The sequence below is a fragment of the Carlito syrichta genome, unplaced genomic scaffold (genome assembly GCF_000164805.1).
Source record: "Carlito syrichta isolate Samal-C Ts95f unplaced genomic scaffold, Tarsius_syrichta-2.0.1 Scaffold303047, whole genome shotgun sequence".
Lineage (NCBI taxonomy): Eukaryota > Metazoa > Chordata > Mammalia > Primates > Tarsiidae > Carlito > Carlito syrichta.
Window position 1 is genome coordinate 148060 of NW_007247143.1, and position 18768 is coordinate 166827.

An 18768-nucleotide genomic window follows, 5' to 3' on the forward strand; every position below is an offset into this window, starting at 1 on the left:
CATGCCCGGCTGATTTTTTGATTTATTGTAGAGATGAGGTCTCGCTGCCCAGGCGGGTCTCGAACCTGCGGGCTCAGGCAATCCACTCACCTCAGCCTCCCAAAGGCGCGGGATTATAGGCTGAGCCACTGAGCCCGGCTTAAATTTTTTTTAATTAAAAAAAAATTTTTCTGTCTGTCAGCGTTTCGACTTTAAAAAAAAAAAAAATTTTTCCTTTGTGCATGAACGTGTATGTGAGGGTTTGATCTGCATCCCCCCTTTTTTTCCTCTTCTCTTGTTTTTTTGTTTTCTGCTTAGTGTGTATGTGGATGATTGGGTGTTCACCTTTCAGTTTTTTGTTGTTGGTGGGTTTTTTTTTGAGTTGAAGTCTCACTCTGTCACCCAGACTGGAGTGCAGTGGCTGCTTCCGGCCACCGCAGCCTCGACCTGCTGGGCTCTGGTGATCCTTCCGCCCCAGCCTTCCAAGTAGCCGGAATTACAGGCATGCGCTACCACGTCCGGCTGATTTTTTTTTTTTATTGTAGAGATGAGGTCTCGCTGCCCAGGAGGGCTCAGGCAATCCACTCACCTCAACCTCCCAAAGGCACAGGATTACAGGTTAAGCCATTGAGCCCGGCTGTTGGTTTGTTTTTGCTCTTTTATTCTTCTCTTTTTTTTAGTTTATGTGTATGTGAATATATGTGTGAGGGTTCGATCAGAATTTCTACTTTTTCTTTGTCTTTTTTTCCTGTTCTTTCTTTTTCTTCTGCATTCATTCTGTGCTGTGTGTGTGTGTGTGTGTGTGTGTGTGTGTGTATCTGGTTTTTGTGGCTTTTTGTTGTTGTTGTTTTGTTTTGCTGTGTTGTTATTCCTGTTTGTATTGGGGTGTGTGTGTGTGTGTGTGTGTGTGCGCGCGCGCGCGCGCGCGCATGTTCAATTGGTTTTTGCATTGGTTTCTGCTTTTCATTGTTCTTTTTATTTTTCATCTTTTAAAAAAATTTGTCTATCTTATTTTTCTACTTTTCTCTGTTTTCCTCATTGCTGTTACTGTATCTTGGACTCAGGGGGTACACACATATAACCACTGCATCACATATAGAGTGGTGGTGGAGAGTGGGTCTCAGGGAACCCATACCACAACCAGTGAACACTGTGATTTGCAAGGAGTTTCTGAATCCTAGCTCCCCATCCTCTACCTTATTCAACTCTCAAAACTAAAAGAGACAGCAAAGCTTCCCAACCACAGTCCTGTTTCAAAATAAAACAAATCCAGAGCATGAATCAGGGAAAAATAGAGGGATGAGCAAACATCAGAAGCGAAAGCCTCTCCCACTGCCACTGAATAACGGAACTTTGGAGAAATGAAAGAGATTTGTCACAAATGAGGAAAAACCAACAGAAGACCACAGGTCTTTACAAGTGTAACAAAGAGAAAATGCCTGAAAAAAATCAGCCTTAGAGCCCAAGCAATAGAAGTCACCAACAACTGGCCCCAGGATATGACAGGGATTAGGGAATCGATGGAAAGAGTGAATAAGATTCAAGAAAGACAAGATGCAACACTGAAAGAACTTGTAACAGAGATTTTGGCCATAAAAAATTTCATTCAGAAAACAAATAACAAGATGACAAGCATAGAAAGCAGAATTAGTGAAGCAGAAGAAAGAGTCTTAGAACTTGAAGACCAGAACATGGAATTAATCTGATCTGTAAAAAAACATAGAAAGAAAACTCAGAAAGAAAGAACAAAGCCTACAAGAGATGTGTGATTATATCAAGAGGCCAAATCTATACCTGATTGGTATTACAAAAGAAGAAGGGGAAATGGAGAACACCTTGGAGCAAGTATTTCAGGATGTTATCTCAGAACTCTTTCCCCATCTCACAAGAGATATGACTAGCCAAACACAAGAGAGATACAGAGAACCCCCACAAGACATTAAATGAGAAGACCAACCACTAGACACATAGTAATTAGTCTATACAAAGTAGGACAAAAGAAAAAAAAATCCTAAAGGCAGCAAGAGAGAACGCTCAGACTACCTACTGCGGAAAACAATCAGAATAGCAGCAGACCTATCAGCAGAAACACTACAAGCAAGAAAGGAGTGAAGTCCAATATTCAAAGTCCTCAAAGATAAACAATTTCAACCAAGAATTTCCTACCCAGCCAAGCTCTGCTTTATCAGCAATGAAGAATTAAAATCTTTCCCAGACATCCAATCCCTAAGAGATTATGCATCTTCCAGACCAGCTCTGCAGGAGACACTTAAAAAGGTATTAAACACAGAAGAAGAAAAAAGAATCACAGCACACTTCCCAAGAGAACAACAGAGCACAGAATCAACAGAGACTTCATTGCAACGGCAAACTTGAAAACACACACATACATCCACCCCAAAGCTAAAAGAAAACAAACAAAGAAAAAATTCTATAAGAATCTCATGACGGGGATAAACAATCACATTTCAATAATCAGCCTGAAGGTGAATGGACTAAATTCACCACTGAAAAGACACAGAATGGCAAACTGGATAAGAAACCATGACTCAATTATTTGCTGCATCCAGGAAACTCATCTCACCACAAGGGATGCACACAGACTCAAATTTAAAGGATGGAAAACGAGTTTCCGGGCAAATGGATCACAAAAGAAGGCAGGAGTCACGATCTTAATATCAGACAAAACAACCTTTATGCTAGCAAAAATTTTAAAAGATATGGCTGGGCTTGGTGGCTCATCCTGTAATCCCGCGCCTTTGGGAGGCTGAGGTGAGTGGATTGCCTGAGCCCACGGGTTCGAGACCTGCCTGGGCAACTTGGTGAGACCTCATCTCTACAATAAAGCAAAAAAATTAGCCGGGCATGATAGCATGTGCCTGTAGTTCCAGCTACTTGGAAGGCTGAGGCGGAAGGATCACCGGAGCACAGCAGGTCAAGGCTGTGGTGGCCGGGAGCGGCCACTGCACTCCAGTCTGGGCGACAGTGAGACTCCAACTCAAAAAAAAATTTTAAAGATATGAAAGGACACTACATAATCATAAAAGTTTAATGTTTCAACAAGAAAAATTCATCCTAAACATATATGTACCCAAAGCAGGAACACCAGCATTTATAAAGCAACCACTAAATAAACTAAAAAAAATAATGATTCTATTATAGCAGGGGACTTGAATACCCCACTAACAGTCTAGATAAATCATCGAGGCAAAAAATCAACATGGAGATCCAGAACCTAAACTTGACATTTGACCAAATGGACACCTACAGAATATTCCACCCAATATTCTACTCGCCACCACATGGAAAGTACTCCAAGATTGATCACATTCTCAGTCATAAATCAAGCATAAACAAATTCCATAAAGCTGAAATATTGGCATGAACCTTCTCAGACCACAGTGAAATAAAAATAAATATCAACACCAACAAAATTCCTCCTAAGCCCACAAAGACATGGACACTAAACAACATGATGCGAAACAACTACTGGGTCAACACCAAAATCAAAACAGAAATTGAAAGATTCCTGGAAAAAAATGAAAATGAAGAAACATCTTACCAAAACCTCTGGAATGCCAAGAAAGCAGTTCTAAGAGGGGAATTTCTATCTCTACGAGCACATATTAAGAAAATGGAAAGATCACAAGTTAACAGCCTAACAAATCACCTAAGGGAGCTGGAAAGACAAGACCACCAAATCCCTAACTTTAGCAGAAGAATCCAGGTCACCAAAGTAAGAGCCCAAATACGGGACACAGAAGACAAAAATATCATAGAAAACATCAACAAAACAAAAAGCTAGTTCTTTGAATTAACAAGATTGATGGACCCCTAGCCAGAATGACCAAGAAAAAGAGACAAAAAGCACAAATAAACACAATCAGAACTACAAAAGATCAAATCACAACTGACTCGAAGAAATACAGAAGATTATTAGAAATTACTATGTACACCTGCATGGAAACAAAGTTGATAATCTAAATGAAATGGAGGACTTTCTGACATCACACACCTCCCAAGGTTGAAACAAGTAGACATTGAGATACCTACTAAATAGACCAATTAGAAACCAGGAAAATGACTCTGTCATAAGAAAACTACCTACAAAAGAAAAAAGAAAACAAAAACGCTGGACCAGATGGCTTTCCAGCAGAATTCTACAAAATGTACAAGGAGGAGCTGATACCAATCCTATTGAAAGTATTCCAGGCAATTGAGAAAGATGGAATTCTCCCCAAATCATTTTATAAAGCTAACATCACACTGATACCCAAACAGGGTGAAGATCCAACAAAAAAAGAGAACTATAGGTCAATATCCCTTATGAACACAGATGCAAAAATCCTTAGCAAGATTCTAGCAAATCTGATCCAACAACACACCTCAAAAATCATCCACCATGACAAGCAGGCTTCAGCCCCAGGATGCAGGACTGGTTCAACATCTGCAAGACCATAAATGTCACTAAATACATCAACAGATGTAAAAGCAAGAACCACATGATCATCTCACTAGATGCAGAAAAAGCTTTTAATAAAATCCAGCATCCTTTCTTGATAAAAACCCTCAAACACCTAGGCATAGAAGGAACATACCTCAAAATACTAATCACTACAGCTAGCATATTGCTAATCAGATAGTAAGTGGAAACATTTCCCCTGAAAACCGGAACAAGACAAGGCTGCCCACTCTCACCCCTCTTGTTCGACATTGTGTTGGAAGTCCTAGCTAGAGCAATTAGATAAGAGAAGGAAATCAGGGGTATCCAAACAGGAAAAGAGAAGGTTAAGTTATCCCTCTTTGCTGACGATATGGTCCTATACCTCAGAAATCCAAGAGAATCTGCCAAAAACCTGCTTGCACTGATAAAGGACTTGGGCAAAGTTTCAGGGTACAAAATAAACATTCAAAAGACAGTTGCCTTCTTATACACCAGCAACAAGCAGGTGGAGAACCGAATAAAAAGCACAACCGCCATTCACAATAGCCACAAAAATAAAAAATGAAATACCTCGGCTCGGCATCTCCCTAGCCAGAGAAGAACTTTTACAATGAAAACTACAAAACACTGCTCAAAGAAATCTAAGAAGACACAAACAAATGGAAAAACTTTCCATGCTCATGGATGGGAAGAATCAACATTGTAAAGATGTTCATCCTACCAAAGGCAATCTACAGATTCAACGCCATACCCATCAAGTTACCAACATCATTCTTCTCAGATCTGGAAATGACAATACAGAAATTCATATGGAAACATAAATGACCACAAATAGCCAAAACAATCCCTAGCAAAAGAAACAAAGCAGGAGGTATCACAATTCCAGACTTCAAACTGTACTATAAGGCTACAGTAACCAAAACAGCCTGATATGGGTACAAGAACATGCAAAGGAACAAGATAAAGTTTCTGGAAGCAAAGCCGCAATTTCTCAACCAACTCATCTTTGACAAAGCCTCCAACAACAACCACTGGGGAGAGGAGAACCAATTCAGTAAATGATCCTGGGAAAACTGACTGATCGATCACATGCAGAAGATTGAACCAGGACCCCTATCTATCACCATACACAAAAAATCAACTCTAAATGGATCAAAGACCTAAATGTAAAAACTCAAACTAGAAGAATCTTAGAAAATGCAGAGACACCTTATGGTAATTGGAACTGGCAACCAATTCCTGATCAGTACCCTAAGTGCCTATGCCATAAGAGATAAGATAGACAACTCATCAAACTGAAAAGCTTCTGCAAAGCAAAAGAAACTATCAAGAGAGTGGGGAGACAGCCCACAGAATGGGAAAAAATATTTGCCAAAGGCCTAACATCCAGGATCTACAAGGAACTTAAATGTGCTGAAAGGAAAAAAACAGCCCCATTAAAAAGTAGGTAAAAGACATGAATAGACACTTCTCAAAAGAAGATATTTGAGCAGCCAACAGACAAATGAAAAAGTGCTCAGCCTCACTCCTCATCAGAGAAATGCAAATCAAAACCACATTGAGATACCACCTGACCCCAGTAAGAATGGCCATCATTAATAAAACAAACAGCAAGAGATGCTGGCAAGCATACAGAGAAAAAGGAATGCTTCTACACTGCTGGTGGGAATGCAGACTAGTGAATCCTCTTTGGAAAACAGTGTGGCGATTTCTGAAAGAACTAGAAATTGATCTTCCATATGACCTAGCAATCCCCCTACTAGAATATAACCAGAGAAACTCAAATTCTACCAAAAAAAAAGATACCTTCACACGCATGTTTAATGCAGCTCTATTCACAATAGCAAAAACATGGAACCAACTATGCTGCCCATCGAAACTGGACTGGATTAAAAAACTGTGGTACCATTACACAGTGGAATATTATGCAGCCATAAAGAACAAACATCTGGGCTTCACAGCAACTTGGATGGATTTAGAGCCTATCATACTCAGTGATCTATCACAGAAACAAAGAACACATTACCATATTTTCTCACTCATAAGCGAACTGTGAACAATTATCATAATACTATAAGAAAGAGATTGGCAGTAATGGGAAACTTCCGGGCGGGGGGGGACATACCTCATCAACAAGCGTACCTGCATAATGAACATTTGTATACCTAACCCTGAATTGTACCCCACATCTTTAAAATAAAAATTTTTTAAATACATTAATAAACAAAAACACACAGGAAATAAATGGATGAAATGAAAACATATAGCTAATCTTGTATCTATTACATACTAGAAAACAACAGCTCTGATTCTAGCAAATTATGCCTGTAGAAAGAAAATAAGCAAGAAAAGGGAACAGCAAGAATGTAAGTCATGGACAAAGGTTACATGTCTGTGTCCCAATTAATAGCACAGGGACCCTGTCTCAGGGGTGGCCCTCTCTCTATGGGCTTGTGTCCTGAAAAAGGCACCAGGGCCCCATCTTGGAGTGGTCCGCCCTCTTACATGCCTGTGTCCTGATGAAGGCCCTGGGACCCATCTCAGGGGTGCCCTCCCCACTTCTGGCAGATCTGCAGTCTTGAATCTGGTCAAAAGCGCCCAGTGCTTTAAAGTGGAACATTTTGTGTCAGATTGTTTTTTAAAAGCCAGCTTCAGAATCATTTTTATTTTTTATTTTTTTTAATTTTATTTCATTTTTGAGTTGGAGTCTCCCTCTGTCACCCAGACTGGAGTGCAGTGGCCACTCCCAGCCATCGCAGCCTCGACTTGCCGGGCTCCGCGATCCATCCGCCTCAGCCTTCCTAGTAGCTGGAACTACAGGCGCTACCACGCCCGGCTAGTTTTTGATTGATTGTAGAGACGAGGTCTTGCCAAGTTGCCCAGGTGGGTCTCGAACCCACGGGCTCAGGCCATCCACTCACCTCAGTCTCCCAAAGCACGGGATTACAGGCTGAGCCACGAGACATTATTTTTACTGACTACATCTTAACAGAAAAATGACTTGATGAAACTAACTTTTGTCTCACACGAATACTGCAGAAGTAGTGATAATTAAACCAGTATTCCAAACTCTCAAAGTTTCAGGCCTAAATGTCTACAAAATAAGTTTATTTAAATTGAGAAATTCTCCTAGAACAAAACTTATATCGAGAGGGGACCTTAAAAACAACAGAATTATCTTTTTGGAGGGCAGACCCCTTGTAGTGCAGGCTTCCCCCACTAAGTAAGTGTTCTAGGAACCCATCTGTACCAATGTACCAGTTAGTATTGTTGTGAGAGACTGCATTCCACTTCAGGGAATTTTTTTGTGGGGGGGGGGGACATTCTTTCAGTATACTTTCCCATTTTATGATGAGTCATTTACAAGCTCACTTACCCACACCACACTGAGTGTTCAGCAGTTTTTGACCAAAAGTGGCGTGACCCTCAAGCTCCACCCTCCCTAGTCACCTGATCTCACCCCAAATGACTTGTTTCTCCAATGAAGAAAGTCCTCAGAGAGAAACGTTTTGCTGATGTGGAGGAGGTGAAACAAAAAAATGGCATCAAAATGGCATCAGGCACAGAAAGGTATCAAAACTGCTAAGTCCAAAAACTATTTTGAGCAGTGGAAAAAGCATCTTGATAGGTGCAGTGCATCCAACAGAGAGTATTCTGAAGGCAACCGAAGTTTAAACACGTAAGAATAAACACACTTTTTATAAATAAATTCTGGTTTTATTAGGATCCCTCCTTGTATATTTAAAGTTATTTTATTATTATTACTATATAGCATTAAGCCAAAGAGAAGAGTTGGGAAAACATTCTTTCAACATCTCCAAATGCAATTTGCTGTCTGGTAACCGCTGTAGTTTTGTTCGTGCAAACAGGGAGTTCTTGTTCTTTCCCAACCCCTACTGATTCCATCTCTCCAGGCCAAGAACCATGAGGGCATCTGGACTGCAGCAGGGACTAGGACAGGACAGAAAGCGATGGACACCAAGACTAAGCGTGTTTCTACCGAGCCCAGGCATGGTTGGTGTTTTATGGGTGTTCACACATTAATCCTCACAGCCACTCCTGAGAGTTTGGCCTGTTGCTCCACAACTTCATCCTGCCTCTCAGAAGACTGCGCGTCAAAGCGAGTCAACATTCACCAACACAGTTAGGGACAGAAAAAGAGGCCCCTTCCGCGAGGTCCCACGGGCGCAGGGGGGGCTTCTCTTCCCCAAGCCTTGGCTCCGGGGAGGATGGCTTTGCAGTCCCTGGCATTTCAGCCCTCTGAGGGATTAAACGGAGGCACAAGGAGAGACAAGGAGGTGCAGAGAGGGCTGACTAGGGCCCCAGGAGCGACTTCTCAGAGACCTGGCTGGGCCAGCGGGTTCGTCTTTCAGCCTCAGCACATTAAGCAACAAAGCGCTACTTGTCTCCGAACAATCTGCTTGAGGAGGTTGCAAGATGACGAATGGGGCGGATTTCCAGGTAATTTTCAGAGACGTCTAAATCACATCTGGATGAATTCACTTAAGGTTTTGTTTAAAGACTCATCCATTCATCATTAACAAGAGCAGAAAATGGAGAGTAAACACATAAATTAATCCCCCATGGGCTTCAGTCTTCCACAGAGATTTCCTTTCTTGGACAAAGGGATGGGAAAATAAAAAATAAATCTCTCTGACATTTCTGGCCTGACTGCTTCTACAGCAGCTTTCAAATGCACGCTTGAATCAATATCACTGAGTGCACGCTGGAGGGGGCACTCAATGCCAATAATGCCTTTGCGTGGCATCCAGGTGAAACCTGCAAGCCTGGACCCATACAGGAACATTTTGAGAAGAATATTGCCAGATCGCTCTCCTCTCCCTCTCCCCCCTCCCTCTCTCTCGCTCCTCTCTCCCCTCTCCCTGTCTTTTCTTCTTCCCACTTTTCCAAACAGAAGAGTTGCTGCAGCTGCACAGAAAAGAGAGGCGATGGCCACGACTCTGAAGGGACTGGTTTGGGGAGGCTCTAGCTCTGCCCCCCCCGCCGTGCCCAGCACCCCCGCAAAGCCCAGCACACAGTCAGTAAGAAAAGGCTTCCTGAATGAAGCACTCTGTAAACCACATTCTGAGGAGCGAATCTAGGAATGGGTCAGTGGAGTTATTTTTCATTGATAACTCTGGAAGATGCACTGCCAAATTTCGCGGCAAGAGCTACTAACACCACGCAAATCTGACTCCTTTTCGAGGACCAAGTCCACGTTTATCTTCAGGACTTGCCACATAGTTAAAGTCATCTAGTTTACTGCCCACTGGAATTCCACGGATGGAAAACGTGGGGTGTGTGTAACTGTCAGCCCTCTGCCCGGGTCTGCAGTGTTCACCAGCGTCTACAGAATAAACACCCAGCGTGACTCATTTCACATCACCAAGGGAGGTCCCCTAGATGACACTGGGGCGAAGACACACACCACGGGCTCCTGTGGCAGCTACAGTTTACCAAGCAAAGCTTGAACGTGAGGCATTCTTAACTTTTCCCCTGGATTTCTTTTGTTCTTTCCTCCCTGAATGGAAAATGTGGCAGTAATAGCTGTGTTGAGGCTACAGGATAATGTACTTCACTGAAACAATAATAATAATATACCTCTCTCACATGTGTCCTTCACAAGCATTTTGATTTTTACTGCTAAGGGTAATAATGTCATCCTAAGCCGGGCTTGGTGGCTCGGCCTGTAATCCCGCGCCTTTGGGAGGCTGAGGTGAGTGGATTGCCTGAGCTCGCGGGTTCGAGACCCACCTGGGCAGCGAGACCTCATCTCTACTGTAAATCAAAAATTAGCCGGGCGTGGTAGCACATGCCTGTAATTCCGACTACTCGGAAGGCTGAGGCGGAGGGATCGCCGGAGCCCAGCAGGTCGAGGTTGCGGTGACCGGGAGCGGCCACTGCACTCCAGTCTGGGCGACAGAGTGAGACTCCAACTCCAAAAAAAAAATAACGTCATCCTAGAAATCTTTTAGGCCACTTAATCCTTCAATGACTACTGGCTGGACACTTGGTGATCAGACAAGCGGATGAAGAGATACAACCCCGCCTCTAGGAACTTGGCGCTGCAGCGATAAGGAAAGGGATGGAAGGGAATGGCATGCTCCTACAGCTCCTGCAGCTGCTCCCGCACAGTCCTTGGCCAGACGCCAGTAGGAAGCAGGTTCTGCAGAAAGGACCTATCAGAAGTGTGCTCTGATGAAACAGAACAGATAAGCAGGGAAACGTTTCAGGCTCTTTCTCTAAGGGAGAGAAACTGACCGATACACAGAGAAGAGATATTCCCATGGGCTTACCAGTAGTTCTCAGTTCTGGAGAATGATTTCAAAGTACGGATCTTGGTATGCTTTAAAATACAGATTCCCAGGTCCCTTCTCTCTACACATTTCCACTTAATAGGAGTAGAACAGTACCCTGAAATATGTATTTTTAATACTGGCACCCAGCAGAACTGGGAATATAACTCCGTGGTGGGGAGTATTTTCTTCTGATGGAAGAAATATCTCATGAACAATTCACACACACACACACACACAAAAATTGTGCCACATTATTGATCAGTGCTGGGAGATGAATGCATTTTAATTGGACTAAAGATTGATAGCAAACAGATTCAATATGAAAAACATAATGAAATGAACTGCTCATAAGAACCCATTTTAAATGTTTTCACAGCCCTGTTGAGGAATTTGCTGTAGCATTTTTGTTTGTGTTTCAGTGTTGTTTGGGAATCACACTTTTTTTCTGCTGAGAAAGTTTGCTGGTCTCTACTAAACAGACCTTCTCCCCGCCAAAGAAAATGTGAATGTTTCAATCAAGGGCAAAGCGGTGCTGTGTAAATATTTTGTAGTGATTTTGAATGCATGCCACATATGTCCCTTTCCAGAAGAAGGACGCCTTCTAGAGGGTTGGTTTCAAATAAGTAATCCTGCAAGTCTCACATGTGTGCCTTGAGCCGCTGCAGCGAAAGTAACAATTGAGTTCTCCTATACTACCAGAACAGATACAGCTGCAAAGTGAACGTGGGGGGGAGGCCCGATTTACTCAACGGGAGCACACGTGCCCAGCCACCGCACACCCGTCACTTTCCACACTTCACGTGTGCTGTCACACCATGGGAGACATGGCAGCACTACTCCCATTTTAAAGGCGAGGAAACCAGGCTCAGATTACAGGGCTGGCGAGGACGAGACCAGGACTAGACAGCACACAGGTCTCCAGCTTTCAGCACTGTGAGCCTCAAATTCCACATGCTTATGTGGTCGTGTGCCCATGGCCACAGCTGAAACAGGACTGCAGAGAGCACATACCTATGGCAAACAGCTCCACACCAGACTCGCGAAGCCTCCTGGAGGGCGGGATAATGTCGTCTTGGGATTTTCCGTCCGTGATTAAAATGCCAATTTTAGATACCCCGGTCCTTGCTCCAGCTTCTGGTTTAAAACTGTTTTCAAAAATGTAGTTCAAAGCAAGACCTGGGAGAAAACAACAAAAAATAAACACCTACCACCGCTCATAAAACACCTTCTAATTCTCCAAAACGTAACAGTAAGGTGGGTCTTATTGAATTAGAAGAGTTGTTACTAGATGTGGGAACTCATGTTTGCAATCTTATCCTCGAGAGAGTCCAGGAACAACTGAAATCCACTGGAGTAGCGGTAATAAACCAGTAATGTAATGTAATTTCAGCAACCAGCATTTATAAAGAACATTGAATCCGTGGCCAAAGGATGCTCAAAGACCCTGTGCGCAAGAAGAGTTAGCCCTTTATAAGTCAGGATGAAGCGAGAACAGCCCACAGTAGTGACTGTCCCAGTGTCATTGTGCTTTCCCTTTTGTTCACGATGTTCTAAAGAATAAAATCCTCTTTCTTTTGGGTGTAGTGGAGACAGATCTAAAACCGTAACTGCACTCCTGCCTTTTGAGTATGGCACTCCGACCCAGAAAAGAATATGAAATACTGCCATGTTGCTAAAGGATTTGCGTTTAATAATTTTTTGCTGCATCAACAAAAACTCCACTAGATGACGCCTCAAATTGGCAAAGCAACAACCAAGGTTTGCGGTGCATCTACAGCCTGTAAAAGCATCCATGTTCAAGGTAAGCATCTGTGGTGTGCCCATGGAGGGCAAGACAGGGTGAGTTTCCCTTATCTGAAATGCTTGGGGCCAGAAGTGTCTCCTATTTCAGATTTTGGGGATTTAATAATATCTGCATTATATTTTCCGATTGAGCATCCCAAATCTGAAAAATCTGAAACCTGAAAGGCCGACGAGCATTTCCTTTGAGCATTAAGTAAATGCTCAAAAGCTTGGAATATTTGGCTTTGGGGTGCTCAACCTACAATGTGTTACGGTTGAAAGCTGTGCGAATCCCTGGAGCTGCACCATGACAATGATACTTTATATATACTTACACTCTCCGTTTATCAAAATTACCGCGAGCCAAAGATCTACAAATATTTCCACGGTAACTCACGATTGTGGAACAAGGGCAAAGAAAACACCCTCCTCGAGAATAAGAGGGCGTTTGTCTATGTTTAGATGGCAGGCTGGCGGTGGCTGAGAAGGGAGGAAGGAACGTGCGCTGCAGGGCCCTGGGACTGCTCAGCCGGCCAGCCCAGCCACGCCTTTCTGGGACGCGGAGGTTGTGTAGTGACTGGAAGGAGACATCTGGGTTTTAGCTCAGTGCTGAGCTTGGGAAAAGAGCCATTCAAGAATCGCAGCACTATTCACAATAGCAAAAATATGGAACCGACTGAGCTGCCCATCAAAAGTAGACTGGATTAAACAAATGTGTTTACATGTACACAATGGAATACTACATAGCCATCAAGAAGGACAAAATTATGAACTTCACAGCAACTTGGACGGATTTAGAGTCTGTAGTACTCAGTGATCTATCACAGAAACAAAGAACTGAGTACTACTTGTTCTCACTCATAAGCGGACCCTGAACAATTATCACAATACTATAAGAAAGAGACTGGCAGTAGTGGGAAACTGCTGGGGGGGGCACACTTCATCAATAAGGGTACTCGGTTTGGGTGATGTGGAGGCAAAACTGAGGCCTAAACTTTACCTGTGCAATGCCTGTTTATATACCTAACCCTGAATTGTTCCCCACATCTTTAAATAAAATTTTTTTTAAGAAAAAGAATCTCAGGTGCTAGTTTGGTTAGAAAATACAGTGCTAAGTCTCACAAGGTGGCAAATGTGCTAACACAATTACTCTTCACAAGGTGTGTTGCTACCGCACAGACAGAACAAAACATACCTGTGAGCGTGTTTCCTCCCTTGTATGGGAGGTTTCGGACAGCTTCAATCACCTCGTCTTTTGTGCTGAAGGCATTCAGGTGCCATTCTATCCTGGGGTCACCACTGTACTGTGCAAGACCTGGGGGGGAAATGAGAAAGCCCCTCAGAAATCATGGGTCTGGCCAGGCGCGGTGGCTCAAGCCTGTCATCCTAGCACTTTGGGAGGCTGAGGTGAGAGGACTGCCTGAGCTCAGGGGCTCGAGACCCTCCTGGGCAACTTGTGAGACCTCGTCTCTACAATGATCAAAAAATAAGCTGGGTGTGGTAGTGTGCGCCTGTAGCTCCAGCTACTTGGAAGACTGAGGCAGAAGGATTGCCTGAGCCCAGCAGGTAGAGGCTGCGGTGGCCATGAGCGTGAGTGTGCCACTGCACTCCAGCCTGGGTGACAGAGTGAGACTCCAACTAAAATAAAAAGCATGGGTCACCCAAGGACCAGAAGACTATCCAGAAACTAGAGTGATTAAGGGCCTAATCTTTGCAACATTCTTCCTGTGACTGGCTTTCAAAAAGACTTGCTAAGATCAATGAAAGGAATCAAGTTGGGTTTCTCCGGGGTTGAGGAAGTACATATTTTCTAGCCATTTAGACGTGAGCCACTTAGGTCCTTGGCATTTTCATTTTTAAAAGGCCAGCCATGTTTATAGATATAAGATCTAAATTTATTTGGTGTTGTTTTATTCTCAAAAGAATGATTTTTCTTAATGGCTGTTTCAAAGTTAAACTATGAAAGTTTGTATAATAAAGATTTGTTATTTTTATTATGTATACTGCTCAAAGATTTACAACTCTTTTTTTCTTTTTATCTTGGCTAGAATTAATCTGGCAAAGATTATTCTGTACCATAAACCTATTTTCAATTCTTAGTTCCACATTTCCCTGGATCCAGCTGTTTCTTTGGAATAAAATTTTTTAAAATCCTGCTATGCAATCAATTTTTAAGCCAGCTGTAACTTGAAAAGCTTTATTATTATTAGCAGAAAATATTTTGACTTTTCAGAAAATTGAAATGCGTTCAATAATTAGTTGAACAACAGTATCATAGCAAAAATTAGTAGGAGTCAATATTTATTCATCCGAACATGTGCTTTTGGCAACATAGGTACACTGTAATTCTGAAAGTCACTTTGTAAAGAATTTTTGAAATTTCTTAAAAAGCTTCCCAGCAGTTTTACATGGACAGCTGACTGACATTAAAAACAGACTGGTACCAATTCGTGTCTTCTCTGAGCCCACGTTGAATGCAGTAACCAGGTTTTCTAGGAAAAGTCGGACCAGTCTGAAGTTGAATCTTCCGATGCTCCAGGAACCATCCACCAGGATGACAATGTCGGCAATAGCTGGAGTTTCGCAGACAAACTTCACTTCTGCAACCACACACCAGAAAAGTGCACGTGTCACTGATAGGATATCTACAGGGAGAAGCTATTCTAACATCTTTCAGATAACTTAGTGCTAAGAATACAAGAAGGGTCCCATGAAAGCAGCCATCTTTTTACATCCCTTCGCTTAAATGCATTTTGCTAGAAAAAAAATCTGTGGTGATGGCTGGCAGTAGAATCAGTGTTCTGGAAAGAGTTAGCAAAATACTGGCAGGTTCGCAGCCTCCTGGCAGACCAGCCTTCTGCGTATTTTAGAAAGCAGTGTCTGTGCAAATCACCAGCCTTGGCTCCGGTCTGCAGATTCCTTCCAGGAAAGGACAGGGCAACACCCGAGTGCGCCAGTCACTGCTGGGAAGGCGGCCAGAGGCAAAGGCGGCTCTGGGTTCTGATCAACGTGGATGAAGCGACAGCAGAGGAGGAAGTGGGACCAGGAAGTCAGGGCTGTGCACACAATCGAGGAAAGGTACACAGACTTCTCCAGGTAGGAAGGGCTTCTGGGGAAGATGACTGGAGAAAGGCCCAAGAGTTTCCGCAAATTCAATTTTTTTGCACATGTGTCTATCCCTAAAGATCATTTCAGTCATTGACTTTTTTCACTGGCTCAATTAGGACTCAGGAGAAGTATCCAGAGGAAGACGGCACATGGCTGGGGGGGCATGGCCCACACTCCACCATCAGGAAGATGCCCCTTTCCTGCAGTGGCCCGGATGCTGAGGGCAGGTGGCAGCGTCTCCACAGCAGCAAAGAGCAGCCTGCCTCAGATGAGTCTGTGATTAATGAGGACACCGTTATTCTCTCCACACAAAGCCAAGACACTGGAACACCCATGGTGTTCCAGGGATCCTTGGAAATGCTGCGGTGTGCCCAGAGCACAGGCTTCCTGCTCTAGTCTGCACTGCCACAGGGCAAGGGGACTTTGCTCAGTGTCCTCATTAGGACTGGAGATCCTGAACCGTGTGTGCGTGTGGTGTATGAGTACATGTGTGTGCACACGTGTGCATACATGTGCATGTGTGGGTATATGTGGTGTGTATACGCTCTTGTGCGTGCGTGCGTGTATATGAGTATACATGCATGTGCATGTGTGTGTTTCTTGCATCCATTTTATCATCCTACTGGTCCTGGAAACCCTTATTTGTTTTTTAACATTAAAATGACAATAAAACAATATTTCAAGTATAAGTGACATAATGATGTAACAGAAGTGTTCATAAACAAATTGAATATAGTTTTCCTGAATAAAAAAAAGTTGAACCACTATGGCTGGCACAGGCAGTTCAATATATGTGTCTCTGCACCTACCGGGACACATTTTGCTTCAAGAATCTTAATTTTTTTTTCCAGACATAAATATGCATGGGATACCTAGATGCTTTCACCAGATGGGGAATTGTATTTGCCAACGAAATACTCCAGTCTTCATTATGGAAACTAAACAGTACAACTCGGGCTGAATTTATATATTAAATTTTTTGGCACCAAATTCCCTTTCTTTAACCACCAAATGCAAAGCCACCAGATGGTAGCTTTGTGCTTGGGAGTCAGCCTTACTGCACCACACTGAAAAAAGTCAGGGGATAGAAATTAATTTGGTGTTTGGACATAACCAGGGAAAACTGAAGTCAGGCTAAGCTTCAAGAACGCATTTCTCTATATTTTATGGGGAAAACTTACTCTCAAATGGAGAGTAGTTTTCTTTCTTTTCCAAAACTACTGGGGATATTGTTTCACTTTTAAATTAATTGTTTGAGAATAAGGTAGAAAGGACCTTAGAAAGAGAAGAGCTTCTGTATTTAAAAGAGACATAGAGAAACTGGTATTTTCTGTTTTAAAAAATGAATTCCAATAGAAATATTTTGTTTATTTACTTTGCTCAAGTCATAAGTTACTTGGAGATATAAATTATATCTCACTCTAAGCAAGATATGAAATTAATTGACTATGAATAAAAAGATTGATAACTTTAATGATACTAAAATCTTAAAGGTTGGCCATCAAAATACATCTTACAGAAAACAAAAAGATATGCTGCAACTGAAAGAAGACATGAAATATTAAAAACTGAAAAAGAATATCATTAATCAACTAATTGATATTAACAATCAATTAATATCAAGATGATTGGAAAAACCATGAATGAACCCTTCAGAGAATAGGAAATATACATGACCAATATATGAATGAAGAGCGTTTACTCCACGAGTAACTACAGCAATAGAAACCAACATCACAATGAGACACAATTTTTGCTCGTTCAATGGGCAAAAGTCAATGTCTAACGCCATTTAAAATAACGCCATTTAAAATTGCTCCAAAGGTGATGAAATACTTAGATATAGTTAACAGACACGTACAGGATCACTGCACTGAGAATTTAAAACTTGATCAAAGAAACCAACTTAAATAAATGGAGAAATTGGCTGTGTTTAAGTGGGAAGATTCACAGGAAAGATGTCCATTATTTCTAAATGGATTTATAGGTGTAATATTACCCCAAGATAAATCCCAGAATGTTTTTTCAGACATAGGCAAGCCTGTTCTAAAATTTAAATAGAAAAGCGCAAACCCTAAAATAGCTAGAACAGACTGAAATGATAGGAATCACCGTACCTGATGGTAAGTCTATTTTTGTAGCTACAGTAATCAATCTAATGTGGTATTTTGAAGGGATAGACATATTCATCTACAGAAAAGATCAGAGAGTGCAAAAATATGTGCACACAAATATGCTCAACTGACCTTACACAATTGTGCAAAAGTGCTTCATAGATGGTGCTGAAAAAATTATACATCCATGAACAGCAACCTAAACCTCATACCTTATATTAAAATTAATTCAAATGGGTCATGGACTTGAATGTAAATATAAAATTATAAGACGGTTAAGAAAGAAAAATGAAGATCTTTGAAATAATTCAGAGCCCAGCAAACAGCCAAAAGTACAACCCATAGGAGGAAAAAAAGACAAACTGGGTCTCATCAAAATAAAATACTTTTGCTCCGAGAAAATTCACATGAAGGAAATGAAAGACAAACTGCAGATTGGGAGAAGTACTTGTAAGTCATACGGTCAACAAAGGATTAGTACCAAGAATATATAAAGAACATTCAAAACTCATTAGTAAAATAATCAAACGTGAAAATGAGCAAAAGATATCGAACACTTTTCTGAAGAAGATGGCAAATGAACACATACAAAAGGTGTTCTCCATCATTTGCCATTAAGGAGATACAAGTTAAACTATGTGAGACAACACTGTACAGATGTCAGAATAGCTACAACAAAAAATAGTGACAACAACAAATGCTGGGAAGGGTGTGTAGAAACTGGTTCACTCATACACTCCTGATAGAATACAGTTTGGCAGTTTCTAAAGACACCACACATGCGAATACCATATGATCTTGGACAATTATACCATAAAATTGAAAGTTATGTCCACACACACACAAACTGTACATGAATGTGTAAAGCAGCTTTATTCATGGTAGCAAAAATTGGAATCAGTCCACATGTCCCTCAACGAGTGATTGGTTACACACAATCCTTCACAGTGTGGAACACTACTCAGCAATGAAAAACAACACATATTGGTGGATGTGCCCACTTGGAAAGCTCTCCAGGAAATTATCCTGAGTGAAAAAAGCC

At 42.0% G+C, this 18768-nt stretch overlaps 1 protein-coding gene across 1 annotated transcript in view; it reads right to left on the minus strand.

Moving 5' to 3' along the window:
• The window catches only part of COL14A1 (collagen type XIV alpha 1 chain), a 197571-nt gene that overhangs the window by 142992 nt on the left and 35811 nt on the right, over positions 1-18768 (minus strand). Inside the window, exons 5-7 of the mRNA XM_021712073.1 lie at positions 14949-15104; positions 13700-13819; positions 11734-11898 (exon numbers count right to left, since the gene is read on the minus strand). Of these exons, the coding sequence (XP_021567748.1) occupies positions 11734-11898; positions 13700-13819; positions 14949-15104 (441 nt within the window). The remainder of the gene's footprint in view (positions 1-11733; positions 11899-13699; positions 13820-14948; positions 15105-18768) is intronic.